The 20,584-nt window shown below is 36.5% G+C and overlaps 1 protein-coding gene across 5 annotated transcripts in view; it reads left to right on the top strand.

Moving 5' to 3' along the window:
- The window catches only part of LOC150100913 (protein NDRG3-like), a 398,002-nt gene that overhangs the window by 125,590 nt on the left and 251,828 nt on the right, over positions 1 to 20,584 (top strand). For all 5 annotated transcript variants that reach the window (XM_090401073.1, XM_090401076.1, XM_090401074.1 and 2 more), the window contains 2 exons: positions 907 to 1,006; positions 15,757 to 15,877. In XM_090401073.1, the coding sequence (XP_090257199.1) occupies positions 907 to 1,006; positions 15,757 to 15,877 (221 nt within the window). The remainder of the gene's footprint in view (positions 1 to 906; positions 1,007 to 15,756; positions 15,878 to 20,584) is intronic.

Raw genomic sequence — 20,584 nt, 5'->3', positions numbered from 1 at the left:
CATTTCTCTTAGTTCTGATACTCCTGGAATTTGTAAATAAACAGAGCAGGTCATTCTTAGGTCTATAATCAGTCCTGCTCAAGCCACCTGTTGATTGTGATTTCCTCACCACACCACCTGCCCTTGTCCAATCCCCTTTACCACTGCTTACCCCACATCTCCTTAGTCACTATCCCACTCACATTGATCCATGCCTATGCTGATCATCCTCATATACACATTCAATACTACTTCAAACATCCACTCTCCCTATGCCATGTCTTCCTGTCTACCCCTGGCTATTTCCCCCCATCTCTCACACTACTACTCTTTCCATTGCCATGTACTTCAGTTTCTTCCATTCCAACTCTCCTGATCTCTCACTTCACCTCTTAAGTCTCTTGATCTCTTGCTTGCATCACATACTGTGCTTCCCCTCTAACAACAGTTTCTCTGTTTCTCTCACTCCAAAGTTATTCAAATGCAATCCATCACTTTGTGCAATTCCATTCTTCCCTCAAATATACACTCTACTCCTGCACTATCTTGCACATCTACAAACTGCACTCCCTTCTCTTCACACAGCTCTGCCAGCATACCATTCATGATTTCAAAGACTTTTATTTATTTATTTTTTTAACAAGCTTGCCTTTTAATAACATTCAAAAAGAATTCATTAAATATAATATACAGACCTTAGATTTATAGTTGTTATCTGTTGAGATAGCTAACACTTTCAAATATTTGTTCTCTTTATTTAAATGAAGGTTTCATTGTGCAAACTTGGTTTGCAATGTTGGTGAAAGCTAAGATCATTTTCTCCCCTTTCTGATTAAAACAGTTAATTATCACCATGCTCACAACCTGTACAGATGCTGTTAATTTTGACACGTTTTTCACTGTAAATATTTGATTTACTGTTTTTAGGAAGATAAGATAAAGACAGACCTAGGCACAATGGTGGTAGCAGTTCAAGGGGATAAAAACAAACCCGCAATATTTACATACCATGATATTGGTTTAAACTGTAAGTAGTCATTCCTTTTATTAAAATATGTATATGTAATATTTAACAGTTTTGTAATTAAGTGATGGATATTGTTTTTACATGAGTGGAATATGCCTAAAGAAAATTATTCTACTTTCATCTTGAAGATGATTTTGCAACTTGAACAGCGTAACCCCTAAACTCTAGGCTCTAGTCCACCACCACCAGTACTAGTCTCAGGTCTCTCATCTCCTTCAAAATTTTTCTATTTCAAATTTTCAGAGAGTAAGGTTTTGAAATTTTGTAGGCTTGAGTGAAATGTCGAGTATACAATCTTCACATATCAAATTTTGAACACCTTACGTTTTGCAACACTGAACTAGTTGCTTCACTCACTTGCCCACCCATACAGTCTATTCAGATGCTCTTGTAATGCTGCATCTTCTTGCCTCCTCATTATCCCCCCCCCCCTCACCAGTCAGTTGCTGACAGCTTTTTTGAACTGGAGATATACCAAGTATATCTACAGTTAATCAGTAATGGCCCAAAAACAGATTCCATATGGAACACTACTAGTGATTTTCCTCTTTCTGGATACACCCTATCTGATGGCCAATCACCTATCCAGTTTGCTAATCCAGTATCTAATCTCATCTGTTCCAATTTAGTTACCAACTTAACTTGTGGCAGTGTATATGGTTATTGGAACAATTTTACCATCTTTATACTCCTTTGGGGTTTGTCCTGTTGCAAGAATCTTTTAAACATGCCATTAAGACACTTGGTTTTGTCATCGAATCCTATTACTTGTTGGCATCAAGTTTACTTAATTCCTCATATACTTCCTTCCTGCTCACCATCATTCCATCCTCTTCCAGAAGAATTAGTCAATGTCAAGAAAAATTCTAGAGAGTTCTTTTGATATGTGGTAAGCAGAAGAAAGAATGATTATGGTAAAATGATGATAATAGATGAAAATGGCACATTGGATGCTGCTACTGCAGGAGATATTGTTGAGGTATTCAGTTGGGATTTCATTCTCATAAGTGTGACATCATGAAAAGCTTGTATGTAGAGGGAATGAAAGAGGATGGATTAATTGTGAGCATGCAGGAGGCATATGAGGAATTAAGTAAAATTGCCTGCCAACAAGGCAGTAAGATAAAACATTCTCTTAAGACATCTGGTGATGACATCACCAGATGTCTTTAGGGAATGTTCCAGGGAGTTAACGGCACTGTTGGTATATCTATTTAATAACACTCTTGCAACACGACAAGTCCTAATTGGAGTGGAGAAGGGGGGGGTAAAATTGCTTCACTTGACAAAAGTTGTGATAAGACAGTGTATACAAAACTACCAATCTGTCTGTTTGTCTGGAGTTGTGGTTAGGGTATTGGAGAGATTGGTGAAAGTCAAGATACATAAATTGAATTGATAATAACAATGCTCTCTGTGAAATTGTCAACATAGGCTTGTTAAAGGGAGGTCATGTTTTACCAGTTTACATATGTACTGCATCTAAGCAAGAAATGCATCAGACAGGGGAGATTCATATATATGGTATATTTAGATTTTTCAAAGGCCTTGAATCGTTGCAACACAAAAGTCAATCTAATTATTCATCCATTTTACACATTTACCCCTTTGACCTTTAGAATACATTTAGACACTTCTGGGTACCCAAACAGCATTCATCTTTTATCCAAGTGTAAGCAAACAAAGTTTGTGCCTGAAGTATTCTTATCACTTTCCTTAGTATCCCATAATGCAAAGCACATCTCCTTGTGGACATGTATAATACTATGCATTATGGGAAGGGTCATTACCCAGACCGGTTTCGAACTTTATTGAGGTCTCTTTAGTGGGAGCCAGACCCAGAGGTGATACCAAGGTTGAAGCAATGCAGAACTCATATTTCCATATGCCAGTTGCCAAAAAAAGGTGCCACACTTTATTATTAAATTACTGTGGATTAGAGAAAGATGTCGGAAGTTTTTTTCACTTGGTTAGATTACTTAGCATTATACATGTCTGCAAGGAGATGTGCTTTGCATTATGGGATACTAATGAAAGTGATGAGAACTTAGTCCACCTTTGCCATGAGTTGCCCCAGTCCTGAAGATACTTCAGGTGCAAACTTTGTTTCCTTATGCTTGGATAAAGGATTAAACTAAATATATAATTTATAGTCTAACCAAGTGAAAAAAACTTCCAACATCTTTCTCTAATCCAGAGTAATTTAATAATAAGGTGTGGCACCTTTTGGCAACTGGCATACGGAAATATGAGTTCTGCATTGCTTCAACCTTGGTATCACCTCTGGGTCAGGTTCCCACTGAAGAGAGCTCAATATAGGTTGAAACCAGTTGGAAGCTTGGGTGATGAATGGCAATGCTATAGCCCACGAAGTTTTAACTGAGGCTCGGCTGTTGCTGTCACCCAGGTCCTGGGGAGGTAATGAATGGCAGTGCTGTAACCCATGAAGTTAACTGAGACACGGCTGTTGCTATTACCCCTCAGATGACCTATGAGCAAATTAGCGGCTCTGCTTGGTGGTGGGGTGAGCCTACCACGGGTAGAGCAAATGCTGAGAGTTCTTCTCAGTGGTAGGGTGAGCCTTTTATTGAGGAGAGCAACGCTGAGTTTTTGGAGTTTGACCTGTACTTGAACATTCAATAAAGGTCGAAACCGGTCTGGGTAGTGACCCTTCCCATAATGCATAGCATTATACATGTCTGCAAGGAGATGTGCTTTGCATTATGGGATACTAACGAAAGTGATGAGAACTTAGTCCACCTTTGCCACAAGTTGCCCCAGTCCTGAAGATACTTCAGGCGCAACATTCAATAAAGTTGAATGTAAGCAAACTTTGTGTTTCAATCTAATTATTCATGAAAAAATTCAATCATTCAAACCAATGCTATGCATTATTGGAAGGATCACTACCCAGACCAGTTTCGACCTTTATTGAGGTCTCTTCAGTGGGAGCCAGACTCAGAGGTGATACTAAGGTTGAAGCAATGGAGAACTCATATTTCCATATTTCCAAGTGTAAGCAAACTTTGTTTGCTTACACTTGGATAAATGATGAAACTAAATATATAATTTATAATCTAACCAAGTGAAAAACACTTCCAACATCTTTCTCTAATCCACAGTAATTTAATAATAAGGTGTGACACCTTTTGGCAACTGGCATATGGAAATATGAGTTCTGCATTGCTTCAACCTTAGTATCACCTCTGAGTCTGGCTCCCACTGAAGAGATCTCAATAAAGGTCGAAACCGGTTTGGGTAGTGACCCTTCCCATAATGCATAGCATTATACATGTCTGCAAGGAGATGTGCTTTGCATTATGGGATACTAATGAAAGTGATGAGAACTTAGTCCACCTTTGCCACGAGTTGCCCCAGTCCTGAAGATACTTCAGGTGCAAACTTTGTTTGCTTACACTTGGATAAAGGATTAAACTAAATGTATAATTTATAGTCTAACCAAGTTAAAAAAAAAAAAAAAATTCCAGCATTCATCTTCATTCCATGTAACTCCTTATTCCACAGTATAGCTGCAAGCTGTCTCCTAAACTTTTCATAATCATAATTTTGTCCATTATTGATTCCTAAAACAACAAAAAAAATTATAATAATTAAGCATTTGTCATCTTATATAGACTAAGATACAACTCTGCTTGAGAAAGTAGTTGAGTAATTTTAATAGTTGTCTATAATTCTTGCATTCTTCTTAAGGTTACAGAATGTATAATTCAATTTCTGTTTATAGTTGAGCATTCCACTTTATACTGACTGTTCATGATAGGACAGAGACTTCACTGGAAATCTTTAATTAGATAAATGTAATGAGGAATTATTTCATATATGCAATGTGGTATGCATATTTCATCTCATATTTCATATATGTGCATTTTGCTGATATGGACAACCAAACTTTAATAAATAATTCATGAAGAGATGCTACAAGCTAAATAAATAAAGCCACATTGTCTTAATTGAACTTGGCCATAGTTTCTTTGAATAATGAGTATAACCATACTCATTTATTTTATTTTTTTATTTCTACCAACAAAAGGTTTGGACTTTATTATGTTAGTACTCTGGATTGGCTGTAGTGAAGGAGAGTGTCTCCTCCTTGTTGTGCTTTAAGACTGGAATGATAGAGTTAACAGATGACCAAAATTTAATTTGACAGTGGTAATGAAGGCATGACAGCAAACTATGTGACAAAGTCTGAGCACACTCCAAGACAAAACACAGATGTGGCCAGTCACTGTGGAAGAAATAAGAACCTCACCATGTAACCTTTCAGAGTAAACCATGAAACAGAGAACCATTTTGGATTTAAGCAATAGAGACAAGGTTGGACTCTCTGCAACTTTTGTCTCTTGGAAACATTACAGGGAAGAAGAGAAAGAAACTGGGGAATGTACAATAGATACTATGAAAATAGCATATAAAGATACCTTAAACTCTCTGGGGAGGATATATCTTGATCCTTCATGTCTGAAAACCAAGAATCTTCTCTTAAAGTTTGCAACTTGGGATGTAAGGCCCTTACATGAAGCTGGGAAGTTAGATAACCTTATACAAGAACTTGAATCAATGAAAATTGACATTGCTGGTATCATTGAAGTCAAATGGACTAATAGTAGAAAAATAAACAAAATCAATCAATTATATACTCGTGCAGAGACAGTCATAGGAATGGAGTAGCATTTGTACTAAAAAAAGGATTGCCCGATCCTTGAATTTTGACTAAATCATGGTAAAAAAAAAACTTGGATTTTGGCCCATAAGTGACAGAGCAATTGCATTAAAAATTGCAGCTCATCCTTTTAATATTTTTATTGTCTAAATATATGCACCTACTTCTGATTACCCAGATGAAGATGTAGAACGCTTCTGTGAAGACATTCAAAATGCACTTAACAACGTAAAATCAGATGACATAACTATCATTATGGGAGATCTAAATGATAAAGTAGGCTCAGAAAAGATCTCTTCCTGCATGGGAAGCTAAGGCCTGGGACATAGAAATCCACAGGAGAAAGATTAATACAGTTATGTGAAGAAAATGATCTGGTAATAACAAATACTTCGTTTAGTCAACCTCCAAGAAGACTTTACACATGGAAAAGCCCTGGAGAGACAGCTATAGGAACCAGATTGACTATATGATGATTAAAAACAGATTCTGGAATAACATCTTACAAGCCAAAACATACCTAGTGGCTGATATTGGATCAGGCCACAACCCTGTGGTCATTAAAGCAGGAATAAAATTAAAGAAAACAATGAAACCTATAAACATAGAAAAATATGATCTTGGCTCCCTTAAAAATCAAGAAATACAAGATAAATTTTTAAATGAACAAGGGTGCAATCCACTGCTGTTAACATTTCTGATTCCACCAAGTATCCTTACCCTAAAGATGAAATTGAGGATAGAGTGCAGAAAAGAAATTTAAAGAAGGTGTAAAAAAGGCAGTAAAACAAAGAATTCTCAAATTTGACAAGAAGATGAGTAAACCCTGGATGAATGACAAGATACTGAAAATGATAGGGGAAAGAAAGAAACATAAAAATTGTCCTGAATACAAGAATTTAAACAAGAGGATCAGGAAAGCATGTAGGATTGCAAAAGAACTATGGCCCAACAACAAATGCAAGGAAATTGAACTTTTGGACAAAAAAACACAAAAACAGAGAACTTCATGAAAAAGTTAAGGAGCTAACTAGCAAATCTTGGAAAAGGGTAGGCTCTCATTGCATTAAAGATGCCTGTGGACACATCCTAATGGGGAAAGACAAAATAAGGGATAGATGGGTAGAGTATTCAAAGGAACATTATAATCATGATAGAATAGATAAGCCATTGTAACAAAATTTGGAGGGGCCTACTATTCTTACCTGGGAAGTAACAAATGCCATTAAGAAATTGAAACCAGGAAAAGCTCCAGGAATGGATGGAATTATGGCAGAATATCTAAAGACTTTAAATTATAAGACTATAAGATCACTGATTGACATATGTAACAAAATATACGAAACTGGACACCTGCCAAAAGATTTTAAGCACTCAACATTCCTCTCAGTACCTAAAAAATCTAAGACAATCAAATGTGAAGAGTACAGAACAATCAGTCAGATAGCAAAAGGAAAAAATATGTTATATATTATCCTAGAAAGAAATAAACATAAAATCAAATTGGAAATTAATGAAACGCAATCTTGCTTTCAGAAAAATAAAGGTACTAGACAAGGACTCTTTAACGTTAGAACTATTATAGAAAGATATCTGGAGAAGCAGAAAGAAGTCTGCTTGTGTTTTATTGACTACATAAAGGCCTTTGACAATATAGAACATGAACAACTAATTGAATGCATCAAAAAATTAAGAATAGATAGAAAAGATACCCAATTATTGATAAATCTATATTTGGAGCAAATTGCCAGAATTGCCAAAAGATGAAAATACCAGGGGAAACCTTGGAGGAATTCCCAGTAAAGAAAGGTTTCAGACAAGGCTGTGTTCTTTCTCCTATATTGTTAACCTCTATACTGAAAATATCTTCTAGCAGTTAGCAGAATTTAAAGGAGTCAGCATAGTAGGCAGAAATATAAACAATTTAAGTTATGCAGATGATATGGTACTACTGGCTGAATAAAAAAGATCTTCAAAACCTACTAGAAGAGATGCTGAAACTAAGTGAAAAATTGGACTTAATTTCAACTTAAAAAAAAAAAAAAAAAAAAAACCATGCTGGTAACTAGAGAAAAAGGAAAAATACCCAATATAAATATTAAGATCAGAGGAAATACTTTAGATCGAGTAGAGAGTTATATATATTTGGATCAACTAATTACAGAGAATGGAAAGTGTGACAATGCAATATTAAGAAGGATAGAAATTGCTAGATCAACCTTTATTAGCATGAAAAACATTCTGACCTCAAGAAAAATTCGCACAAAAACAACAATTAGACTGTTCAAATGCTACGTATGACCAACATTGCTATATGGAGCAGAAACCTGGACAGTATCAAAATATTGGGAAAATAAACTGAAAGCCTTTGCAGTGTGGATCCTCAGAAGAATCCTTAGAGTCTATAGAGTCCCATGGACTCTATAGACTCTAAGGATATATCTGTAATATCTCTAATATCTAATTTAGAGATATTACAGATGATTGGAGAAGAGAGGACTCTGTTGAAAACCATTAAGAAAAGGAAAACCACCTACCTTGGTCATATATTAAGGTATGAATCCCTACAAAAAACACTTTTAGAAGGACTGATACAAGGAAAAAAGAAGAAGAGGAAGACATAGAACAGATTGGATGGAAAATATTAAGGATTGGACCTTTTTTTGTCTTATGAGGAATGTAAGAGAGAGAGAAGCACAAAACTACATGGTGGAAGTTCATGGTAGTCACCCTCCTGGGAGTAGATGACATCTGACAAAATAAGAGGCTAAGATTTTATTTAATCATTTATTTATTATTATTTACATAGTCCAGCAGCTCTGCTCTAGACAATAAACATGGTAGTTTTTCAAGCCACTTTGGGCTTCCAGTAAGCAGAGCAGCGGTTTCATACTGGGCATTGAAATTTACCTTACCTCCCACTTAAAAATGATCACAGGCGTCCATGTCCAAGTTGGGATTTGAACCTGCAGCCTGTAGTTTAGAGTGAGTATGTTTCCTACCTTGCCAACCCATGCTTTCAATCTCAGTTGTCCCATTCTCTATTTTGTGGTCCAAAAAAGATCATGACAGTTCCTTACCATAAAGGAGGCTCCGAGATAGAAATAGTAAATTACAGACTAACAGTATCCGGGAAGTTTATAGTGGCTGTAATTCAGGAATGAGTGGATAGGAATATGAAACTAACTTGGTGGAGTTAGGCACTATTCACCTTATTCTAGAAAGTGGTAGTTAGCTTAAGGTATATATATCATTTATATATATATATATATATATATATATAATATATATATATATATAATATATATATATATATATATATATATAATATATATATATATATAATATATATATATATATATATATATATAATATATATATACACATTGATAGTATTATAATTTGCAAATAATAATAATAATAGCACTGTAATTTGCAAAGGCATTTTTTTATAAGTGCAGACTTCACATTGCATATTGCATGGAAATTGAAGTTACATAAATCGGAACAAATGAGGATGAATATGATGCTAGACATAAATACCAAACATCATTGAGTGGTGGAAACAGAGATGTGGAGTAGGTGTCCTCCCTCAATGAGTCTTTGGATTCCCTTGAGGTGTCACGTAATAATAATAATAATAATAATAATAATAATAATAATAATTCATTGTTCTGTTCTGTTCTGTGGTTTCTGGCAGTGATATTAGATCTGATGCACAAAGAATGTCTGTTTTTTGCAATGCAAGGTCAGATGCTTTGGGTTGGATTGTCTGTCAAAGTCAGTGACACGTTTATGTTTTTCTAGCACCTTCTCTCAAAGCAGCATTCATGTTAGCAGGGTTGTACTTACACATTTCCTGAGGCACTAGAGTGCTCTGGGACACTCCCCTCATTGTATGGGCCCTTTAGTTGGCTGTAATTTTTTGGGACCCCCAGCTAGAGTCTCATGCACCTGTGCATAAGTACAAGGCTGCATGTTAGATATCCCTTTTTAAAATATTTAATGTTGTTAATTTTTGTTGCACTGTGTTTTTTATTTGAGGAGATTTTTCAAAAGATAAAACAAGAGGAAAGGTCAAGGCAGGAGATATCTCTGGAAATTGCATGAGGGAATGGTGAATAAGAGAGTGAATTTTTTGCAGAGAATTTTAGATGCATAGAATATATTGACTGAAAGGGTTGTAAGAAACAGTGAATGTGTTTAAGTTTGATACACTCGGGTCTCTTTTTATGCATATCTTTTTTATGTGGTTTTGAAGTTATGCACCTCATAACTTCAAAATTTATGTACTGTTCATTATGTACAAAACTGTTGTACATAATGAACAGCATGTTGCAGCATATTCTGGCATAACGTGAGTAATGTGTAAGCAATGAGTGTCCGTGAAGTTTAGTTTTGCATGTGAGTAAGTAAGTGTTTGTCTTTTCATTATCGTAAGTCTAAATTTTGCTAATTTTTATTTTAAAGATTTAATTTGGCCCAATGGAGGAAAAAAAGCACCAAAGAAAGCAGTTTCTTTGGAAATGAAAATTGCAATTTTAGATTGCTTAGCAAAAGGAGAGGGATCTACAGTGATTGGTAAGCATTTTAATTTAGGCGAATCTACTATAAGAGCAATTAAAAAGAATGAAGTCGCAATAAGAAAATCTGTCATTTCTGGCATAAAACTAAGTGCCAAATTATCATCATACTCAAAGATGCTTTAATAGAAAAAACGGAACGAGTGCTTGTAATTTGGATCGAAGAATTAACTCGAATAATTCCTAGAAGTGGTTATTTAATTAAACAAAAGCTCTTCGGTTTTATGAACAGATGAAGCAATTGGAGCCATCTACTTCCACTTCCCAGACCGATAAAGAATTTTCAGCTACCAAAGGATGGCTAACCGGATTTTTTAAAAAGGAATGCACTTCATAATGTGAAGATTATAGGTGAGATTGCAGCAGCAGATGAAGAAGCAGCAAAAATTTTCAAGAGAAGTTAGCCAAATTGATTGAAGATCGTGGATATTGTCCCAATCAAGTGTTTAATGCTGACAAAACAGGATTGTTTTGGAAGAAAATGCATAGTCGAACTTGCATCGCAAATTCTGAGAAAAAAGCAAGTGGGTTTAAAGCAAGCAAAGATCAAGTAATGTTGTTACTTTGTACATAAGGGGATTGAATTTTGAAACCCCCTCCTAGTAATTCAATCTCTAAGACCACATGCTATAAAAGGCAAAGACCTAAAAGGGGATGGAATTTCTAGAATTCTTGAGGGACAAATGTCTTAGGCAACATGTAATAGAGGGAACAAGTGGTTCAAGAGTTTTGGATTTGATCATAGCATCAGAAGAGCTGATAATAAGTGAGATGACATCTTTCCCACCAGTTGGAGAGAGAGTGACCATGTGGTTTTGACTTGGAAGATGAATAGACATGCAGGTGTATCAAAGAAAGGGGAACATATGTGGAATTATAAAGCAGGTGATTATAATGGTCTTAGGTATCAACTAGGGGCAGTTCCAAGGAGGGCAGAATTGGAAGGCCAGGATATCATTAGTTCTTGGGAAATTGTGAAAGGATATTTGTTAGCAGCAATAGTAAGCTGTATTCCATGAGTGAAGAAGCAGACAAAATTTGGTATAAAGTGGATGACAAACAATATCAAACAGGAACCTCAGTTGAAAAAGAGACTATGGAAGAGATATAAGAAGAGAGATGGAAGGCAGATACACGAAGAATATAAGACGCAGGCCAGGAAAGTGACCAGTATGGTGAGGAAGGTAAATCTGGAATATGAGAAGAGATTGGCACTAAGATCCAAAGAAAATCCTAGGGAATTTTTTAGCTATGTGGCCAGTAGGAGGAGAATGATTGTGGAAGAATGACATTCTGTTGTTCAAGGAGCACTTTATTGGAGTATTTCATCCTGGAGAAGAAGGTTTTTAATACTAGAAGGATGGGACAGGTTCAGGGTTTATAGGTGCAAGAGGAGAGTGTGTTTTAAATACTGAATACTCTGGATACCATTAAAGTTGTGGGACTGGATAGTATTTTGAGAGAATGTGCTAAAGAACTGGCAGCTCCATTGACCTGGCTCTTCAATAAAAGTCTAGCTGTGGGAAAGGTACCCAAGGAATGGAAGGAAGGTAAGATAGTGCCACTGCACAAGGGTGGTAGCAGACTGGAAATGTCTAATTATAGACCAGTTTGTGTCTCATCAGTAGTTGTTAAGGTCTTGGAGAAATTAGTGAGGGACCATATGCAGTGTTGGGCAGATGAGGGTAATGTTATCTGTGAGAATCAACATGGATTTGTTAAGGGGCACTCTTGCTTTAGTATTTACAGGGCTCAGTACTGGGACCTATATTGTTCAACCTTTATATCAATGAAATTTCAATGGATTGCAAGGGGATATTCAGTTGTTTGCAGATGATGTGAAGCTGGACAGGATTATCAGTAATAGTGCAGATGATGGCTGCCCTGCAAGAGGATTTGAATAAAGTAGACAGATGGGCAAATGAATGAGGATGTCAGTTTAATGCAGCAAAATGTAACGTCTTGAAGTTTGGGAACCATCGATGGGAGGATGCATACTCGATTGGAGGAGCTATACTGGAGGAAGTAGGAAAGACAAGAGATCTGGGGGTGATGATTGATAGAAAACCGATATTCAGGGAGCATTTTACAAAGGTGGTAAAGGTAACCCATAGGATTTCTGATATAAAAGAGTTATCATTCCTTTGTATAAGACCCTGATCAGACCACACTTGGGCTATTGTTCTCAGGTTTGGTCCCTGAGATTTGAAGTGGATAAATTAACTGTGGAAAGGGTACAGAGGTGGATAACAAAGATGGTTTCGGTACTGTACAATGTCAGTTACGAGGATCAGCTGAGGGAATGTGGACTGCAGAGTTTGGTAGACAGAAGAAGGAGAGGTAATATGATCGAGACTTTTAAACTGTTGAGAGGCAGTTACAGGGTAGACATTGGGAAGTTCTTTCGCTTGGTCAAACAGCGGGAAGGAGTGATGATAAGGGGGCCATCCCTGGAATTTATGAAAGGATGCTGTGAGCAAGAGGGTGAGAAGTGATTTCTTTGCGTGGAGGGTGGTTGAACCATGGAATGCATTGCCTGAGAGTGTGGTTAGAGTAGGAACGGTCAATGGGTTTAAGGAGTGGTATGATAAACTTTGTGCTTCCTAAAAATGACCTCCCACAATGAGTCTTTTAACTCCATGGAAGCCTGGATGGTAATAATAATAATAAAAATAGCTGGTATATTTGATGGCTAATACAAAGGCCTGGGTAACATCTTCTGTATTTTGTGAATGGTTCAGTAATTGCTTTGTACCAGAAATGGAAACATCTGTGAAGCAAAAAGCTCTCGATTTTCAAGTTTTATTAATTGTTGACAATGCACCAAGTCATCTGCATTTGGAACATCCAAAAATTGCAGGTAGTATTTTTTCCACCCAATACAACAAGCATTATTCAGCCATTATATCAAGTCCATAATTGCTACTTTTAAAAAATATTATGTTAAGCACACTTTTCAATTTATATTGGATAAACTAGAAAATGAATCATTAACAGTAACTGACATTTGGAAAAAATGTTCTATTTTGGATTGCTTAAATCATGCTGCATATGCTATCGCTGAAATAAGACCACAAACTTTAAATGACTGCTGGAAAGCAGTTTGGCCCGGATGTGTTGCAAGCAGTACAACCATTCAAACATCTACATTATTAGCTGAAATCATTACTTTGACACTTGAAATTGGTAGAGAAGGTTTTTGATACATTTAGCCAGAATGATGTAGACAAATTGCTTGTGGATCATACCTTAAGTGACAATGATATTATTGGATATTGTTTAACTTTAGATATCGTTGAAGATCCAAAAAGTGGAAGAAAAACCTGCCCCCCTCACTGCAAATATAATTCGAGAAGGTCTTGAGCTGTGCAATAAATTGGAAAATCGTTTTCTTGTTAATGACACAAATTCTGCATGAACCTTTAAATTCCAACGTTAGCTGAAGAACTGTATGTCTGAATATCGCAAGCTGTATAAAAATTAGTAAAATCATCATTACAAAGTTTAATCACTGATTACATTGTCAGAAGAAAAAATCAGCACAGAATGAGGTGAAGCTAATTCTGTTTGTGAAGAACCATTGCCTTTACCATACAGATCTGATGCGCTGACTATCTCTTCTGGTGATGAAAGTGATTTTGCACCAGTTTGCAAACGTTGCCGAATATTGTCTAATAGCAGCGATAATTCTGATGAAAAATTGTGAACAAAATTGTTTCTTTTCAATAAAATTAAATGAATAAAGCTTTAAAACAAACTTAGGCATTCTTATTTTCCTGAATTTTTATAAACTTTTTTATTCGATTTTAGGTTTATTTTAATTCATTGCTTCGGTTTCATGCGTTTTTAGAAAATTATGGAACATATCCCTAATTTTTCAACGTAAGTTAGGTCTTTTTTGTGCAATATTTTATATGCGGTTTTCTGTGGAACATATCTACCGCATGAAAACAGACCTGACTGTATTTGAATGTGAATTTGTTTAACTTTAGTATAAATTTTTGTGATGCCTAAAGTGGACTTCTCATAACTATGGAGAACTTCTGGTAATAATAATGAAGTTTATCATTGGAAAAGAATCCAGTAAATACTGTTCCTTGATCACTTAAACTGGTGTTTTCTGTGAACTCGTTAAGCTTTTCTGTTCACAGAAAGTCTGCTTTTACAGGAACAAAATTTCTGTTTAGCAGAGGCAACATCACACTTCAGAACATGCAATTTACAAACAAAAAATACTAGTAGTGGTGGTGGGAAGTAGATGCCATTTCTGTAGATGATGATGGTAGTAGAGGTTTGGTGTAGTTGGTGGATGGAGTGAGTTGTAGAGTAGGTGTCCTCCCTCAATGAGTCTTCGGACTCCTTGGAGGTGTCACAAAATAATAATAAGAAGAAGACGATTCATCTCTCGTGTAATAAGTATAAGATTCTACCATTGAGTAGAGCCTTTTGGAGCCTACAGGATTCCTTGTTCATTTAATTTGGTTATTATGGACCGACTGATCATTGCAAACCATATCTTGACTATGGAGCACATGATAAAATGTAAACACATGACTATTAAGTGTTTGTCCACGGAATCTTCTGGCCTTTCTGAATGAAGTAGACCCGAATAAAAAATTATGTGATGTGTCCATCTTCAGGATATTGTCATTCTCAGTACGAACATGTAATTCCTCCCCCACATTCAAATTGGCAATCACTGTACTTTCATGAAAATGAAAGTATAGTGTTATCTATAGAACCTCATATTTTTAGCTGTTCATTACTTTGTTGTATACCTTTAATTTTTTTATTGTTTTATAAGTTTCTGTAGTCATACTTCGATAATACTAAAAATTATTTTGCTTAATATTAGTACAGTAATAAGTTACCCTGATGCCAACTGTTCCATTAAATTTACCAGCCTGGTAAAAGTATGAAACATGTAACTGCAGCAGATGAGGTTTTCATGCCATTTTTTTTTTTTTTTTAATGAGATGGTTTAGGCCTATGAGATTTCATTCATTCTAGCATGGAAGCAACATTTGCAACTTTGTAGTTAGCAGCAAAAGTACTGATAAATACAAAGTTAAATGAATAAACTCAAGTGAATGAAATTGAACATAAGTTGCACAACAAATTTGAACTGGTATGAAAAGTCCTAAGCACAAGTATGCAGGTGATGTATGCAAAAATAAGCAACAGATCCCTATCCTCTTCCATTAAGTAAGTCATGAGGGGGGAAAACTGTTTCATGAAAATCTAAACTTGTCATTCAGAAGCGCTGCAGGTGATAGGAAAAATCTTTCTGAGATCAATGTAAAATACTGATCACAAAATATCTGTGAATGTATTAAGAATAGCAGTCATTGAAAATTGTGATTCATTGGTTATATCATGTTTTTATTTTCAGAATTGTCTTTTTTATTACTTTTGCTGCACAGTTTGTTAAAAGTAAACGAGAAATTTAAAAATATAGTAATTATACACTCCATTTATTTCAGATATTTCAAACTTTTTGGCCTTTTATAACCACATGGATACTAGGGTCTTAATGGAGGCATTCTGTGTTTATCATATTAATGCTCCTGGTCAGGAAGAAGATTCTACCACACTTCCAACTGGGTAATTATGTTAAAGATTTTTTTTTTTTATCACTAATTCTTTAGTTTGCATTTTTAAGCTAGCCAGATTTAAAAAAAAAAAAAAAAAAAAAAGAACCTTTATATGTCAACTTTTCCATTAACATCAACATTATCCCATTAATTTTGCTGCGAAAGGGTGGAAGATTGTGCAAGTGGTGAATTTTGGTGCCGAAAGAAGTTCTTTTTGGAAATGTTAAGCGAAAATTAGGTCATTCTCTTTTACAAAATTATTTGTGTGTTTGTGTGATTAACTGCAAGAGTAGTGTGTTTAATTTTCTGATTTTTAAATGTTTAATTTTTTTTGTAATGTGTATTGTATATCATGGTGGCAATGTGCAAAACAATGTTAGGTGATTTTAATGTGCATGATTATGTTTGCTGAAACAAAATGTGAGATTGAGGGATTGGAGAAATGTCTGGTAGATGATGATATGACACAGATATGAAAGAAATAGGAGATAAAACAGAGATTTATCTCCTATTTTCAATCCAATCCTTATTTTCAGAGATGAAAATAAGGATTGGATTTTATGTGGTGATTCATTGATACAAAGAGTCCTTGAGTAGAGTGTGATGAAATTGGGGGTTTTCCTGGAGCTAAGATAAAGAATGTCAGTTATGCTGTAATGCAGAGAGAAGGTGAAAGAGATATTTATTTTGGCTGGTACCAGTGATTTAGCAGGCAACAAGTGTAGTATGTGCAAAGACATGAAAGAGTTGCTAATGCATGCAAAAAAGAAGAGTGAGAAAGTAAAATTTGTGAGTCTGTTGCCACAGTATGATAGAGGTGAACTGAAACAGAGAGCTATGATTGCAAATGAGTCAGTGCAGCAGGAGTAGTGTGAAGTTTATGGAGTTAGTTTGAAGAAAGGAAGGATTTATATAATTTGGATGACTTGCATCTAAATGGATTAAGTGTCAGGAGTCTTGAGAAAGTATTGTTCAGTGAAAGTTTGGAAGTCAGGGAAACTAGAATTTTAGCGGTAGATGCAGGCGAGAATGGGTACAGGCAACCTAGAGGTTAGTAAGTGGAAAAGTGATCAGATGATACAAAATGTAGCACCCAAGGTTAAATTTAGTGGGCTGAGTAACACAAGGTGTAAGGGAGATTGTGGGATGAAGAGGGTATTTGCAGTTTATGTATACTAATGCTAAAGTTACAGGCATTAGTGAGATTTGGTTGCCCCAGGATGATATGGTCATGGGAATAAAATGCAAGGAATATAGGGTCGGTCTTCAGAGAGGACAGAAGGAACAGGACAGGGGAAGGGGTTTTGCTAATGATTTCAGGGGAATTAAAGTGAAAAATGAGTAGAAGTATAGGAGGAGGATTCAGAGAGCTCTCTCATTTGAGGCTATCTGGCTTGAGATAGAGGTCAACAGGACTAAAGTGGACAGCATTAAAGTGTGTCTAAGTGGACATAAGAAGGATGTGAGGACGAATATCAGGAGACTTGAGAAGAGTGAAAGATAACAGTGTAGTAAGAAAGGTTGTCAGTGTGTTGCCCAGGTGTGATGATGACGAGTTGTGACAGAGAGCTAAAATCATGAATGGTATGCTAGTGGAGCTATGTGAGGAGAAGAGAGTGGAGTTTGTGGATGTATGGCATGTGTTTGAGGGAAGAATGAAATTATACTGGCATGATGGGTTGCATTTAAATGGCTTTGGAGTGAGTTACTGGCAAAAGTGTTGCTGGATGAAAGTGTAGTGTGTAGAAGTACAGTGTCTGATGCATGCCAGAGATCAGAAAAAAGAGATGAAGGGAAAAATCAGGAGAGTGGTACTGAAGAGACAGAAATGCTTGGCAGCAGAAACAGTAATAGTGTGAGAGAGGAAGAGAGAATGGGAATACAAGAGGAACAGGGAAACGGGGGGGGGGACTTGGGTGGACAGGGAGACATGGCATAGAGAGAGTGGATGTTGAAAGTAACAGCGAATGTGTGTGTATGAAAATGGAGTTATATTGCGATGTGAGCAGAGAAGTTGAGACTGAGCAGATGTATGTGGTAAGTGGTGATAAAGGTGATTAGGCAGGTGTACGTGGGTTGTTTGAAAAGTTTGGTAAATTTCCAATAGACGGCTACACAATTCATTCATTCATACCAGTGTCACCATGTATCATCTTTTTCATGACCACTGGCAAAATTTTAGCCACATGCTACATGTAGTTCTCGTTTGGCAAACATTTAAAATGACCCTGTTCACATTTTTCATAAAAATGGAGAAAAAAGAGTTTCGTGCAGTGATAAAACACTTATTTGAAGAAGTGGACAGCTTCGCAGATCAAAGCTGAGTTAGATGCAGTTCATGGGGACTCTGCACCATCATTAAAGACTATTTATTTTTGGATAAATGAGTTCAAGTGTGGTTGTAAATCCATTGAAGATGAAGCACGCTCCAGATGCCCGACTGAGGTCACTATGAAGGAAATGATTGAATAATCCATGGTATCGTTATGGAAGACCGCCAAGTGAAAGTGCGTGGAGAAAAAAGAGTTTCGTGCAGTAATAAAACACTTATTTGAAGAAGTGGACAGCTTCGCAGATCAAAGCTGAGTTAGATGCAGTTCATGGGGACTCTGCACCATCATTAAAGACTATTTATTTTTGGATAAATGAGTTCAAGTGTGGTTGTAAATCCATTGAAGATGAAGCACGCTCCAGATGCCCGACTGAGGTCACTATGAAGGAAATGATTGAATAATCCATGGTATCGTTATGGAAGACCGCCAAGTGAAAGTGCGTGAAATTGCTGAGATTGTAGGCATCTCAACTGAACGGGTGTATAATATCCTGCATGAAAATTGCACATGAAAAAGCTGTGTGCGTGCAACGGGTGCTGCAATTGTTATCTGTCGATCTAAAATGCATACGAAAAGACATTTCAGTGCAGTGTTTGGCAATGCTTAATTGCAATTCACAGGATTTTTTGCATCGATTTGTGACTGTAGACGAAACTTGGATCCACCACTACACAACTGAGTCCAAGCAGCAGTGAAAACAGTGGACAATGCCCGGTGAAAGAGCACCGAAAAAAGCGAAGACTGTTTTGTCAGCTGGGAAGGTGATGGCCAATGATTTTTGGGATTCCCAAGGAATTATCATGATAGACTATTTGGAAAAGGATAAGAAAATAACAGGAGTCTATTATGCATCATTGTTGGACTGTTTAAAATAAGAACTGAAGTAAAAATGGCCAAGATTGGCACACAAAAAAGTGCTCTTTCATCAAGACAATGCACTGTCCCACACATCTTCCATCGCAATGGCAAAATTGCACGAATTGAGGTTTGAATTGTTGATACCTATCAGATAGCCACTCTCCAATCCAATGCACTAAACTAATATCCAAACCCATCCGCTCTAGTTTGACTATGAACTTATCGTGCGGTAATCTATCAAAGGCGCCTTTGCGAAAGCTAAGTATGTTACTGTGTATCCTTCTCTGTCCAAGGAAGCAGCCACCTTATTGTAATAAGTAAGTATACATTACTAAAACAGACCTCCCTTTAGCAAATCCATGCTGTCCTTCAAAGATAATACTATCATTGTCAACTTAATTTTGGATCCTAGTTCTAACAAGCTTCTCCAACAACTAAACCACAACACCTGACCCACAGATAGGCCTATAGTTTGATGCTTGAGTTCTATCACCTCCTTTATGAAGTGCCGCAATCTTGCCCTCCTTCCACTCATTAAGAACTTGACCCAGCTCAAGACTCATATTAAATAAAATATGTCAAGGCCGGCATCAACTCCCTGGCACATTCTTTCAGAATAATTGGTAATATATTATCAAGTCCCACAGCCTTATTTATATCTAGTTTGATCAACTCCCCATACACCTCTTGTTCACTTACAGTCAGGCTCTCTTCCCCATCATCAACTGCTCTAAATCTCTCCACGAAGTCACATTCACAAGATTGAAAGACATTTATGAACTGCTCGTTAAATATCTCCACCACACCTTCTACAACAGCTGTCTTTATACCATTTTCTCCAATCACTGTCATCCTTCCATATTCATCCTTTTTTTGCTGGCTACATATCGAAAGAACTCCTTAGGATTCTTTTTGGCTTCATTATTGATGATAGAGAAAGAGTTATGTCCATACAAGGTAGAGATGCAAGAGGGAAATAGGGCCAGTGGTTTTGAGGCAGTATGGTGTGAGATAGAGGTGAATAGAATCAAATACTTGGTGGGATGTTGTTATAGACCTGGTAATGTGGATGGTGGTGATAGTGAAATGTATAGTCAAATAAGCCAAGCAAATAAGAAAAGGGTGATCATTATGGGTGATTTTAATTATGGCAATATAGACTGGATTGAAGAGATAGCGACTGGAAGTAAAGAAAATGAGTTTCTTGAGTTTTTGAGGGATAACTACCTCAGACAGTATGTAACAGAGGGCACACGAGGATTAAGGGTCTTGGATTTGGTCATCTCATCGGAGGATGTAATTATAAATGAGGTGTCAAATCATCCACCAATTGGTGAAAGTGACCATGAGGTGATTACCTGGGTGGTTGCCAGCAGTGCAAGGACCCCTGTGAAAAAAGGGTATATGTGGAACTACAAGGGGAGTGATTATGAAGAGCTCAGGAGACAGCTTGCAGATGTAGCATGGAATGAGGAGTTAGCTGGAAAAGAGATCAATGCAGCTTGGGGGATTTTCAAAAATTATTT

This window comes from Typopeltis vanoorti, chromosome 12, assembly GCF_054136105.1.
Source record: "Typopeltis vanoorti isolate ZY-2024b chromosome 12, IOZ_Tvanoo_1.0, whole genome shotgun sequence".
NCBI lineage: Eukaryota > Metazoa > Arthropoda > Arachnida > Uropygi > Thelyphonidae > Typopeltis > Typopeltis vanoorti.
This window is presented reverse-complemented; position numbering and strand designations above follow the sequence as displayed.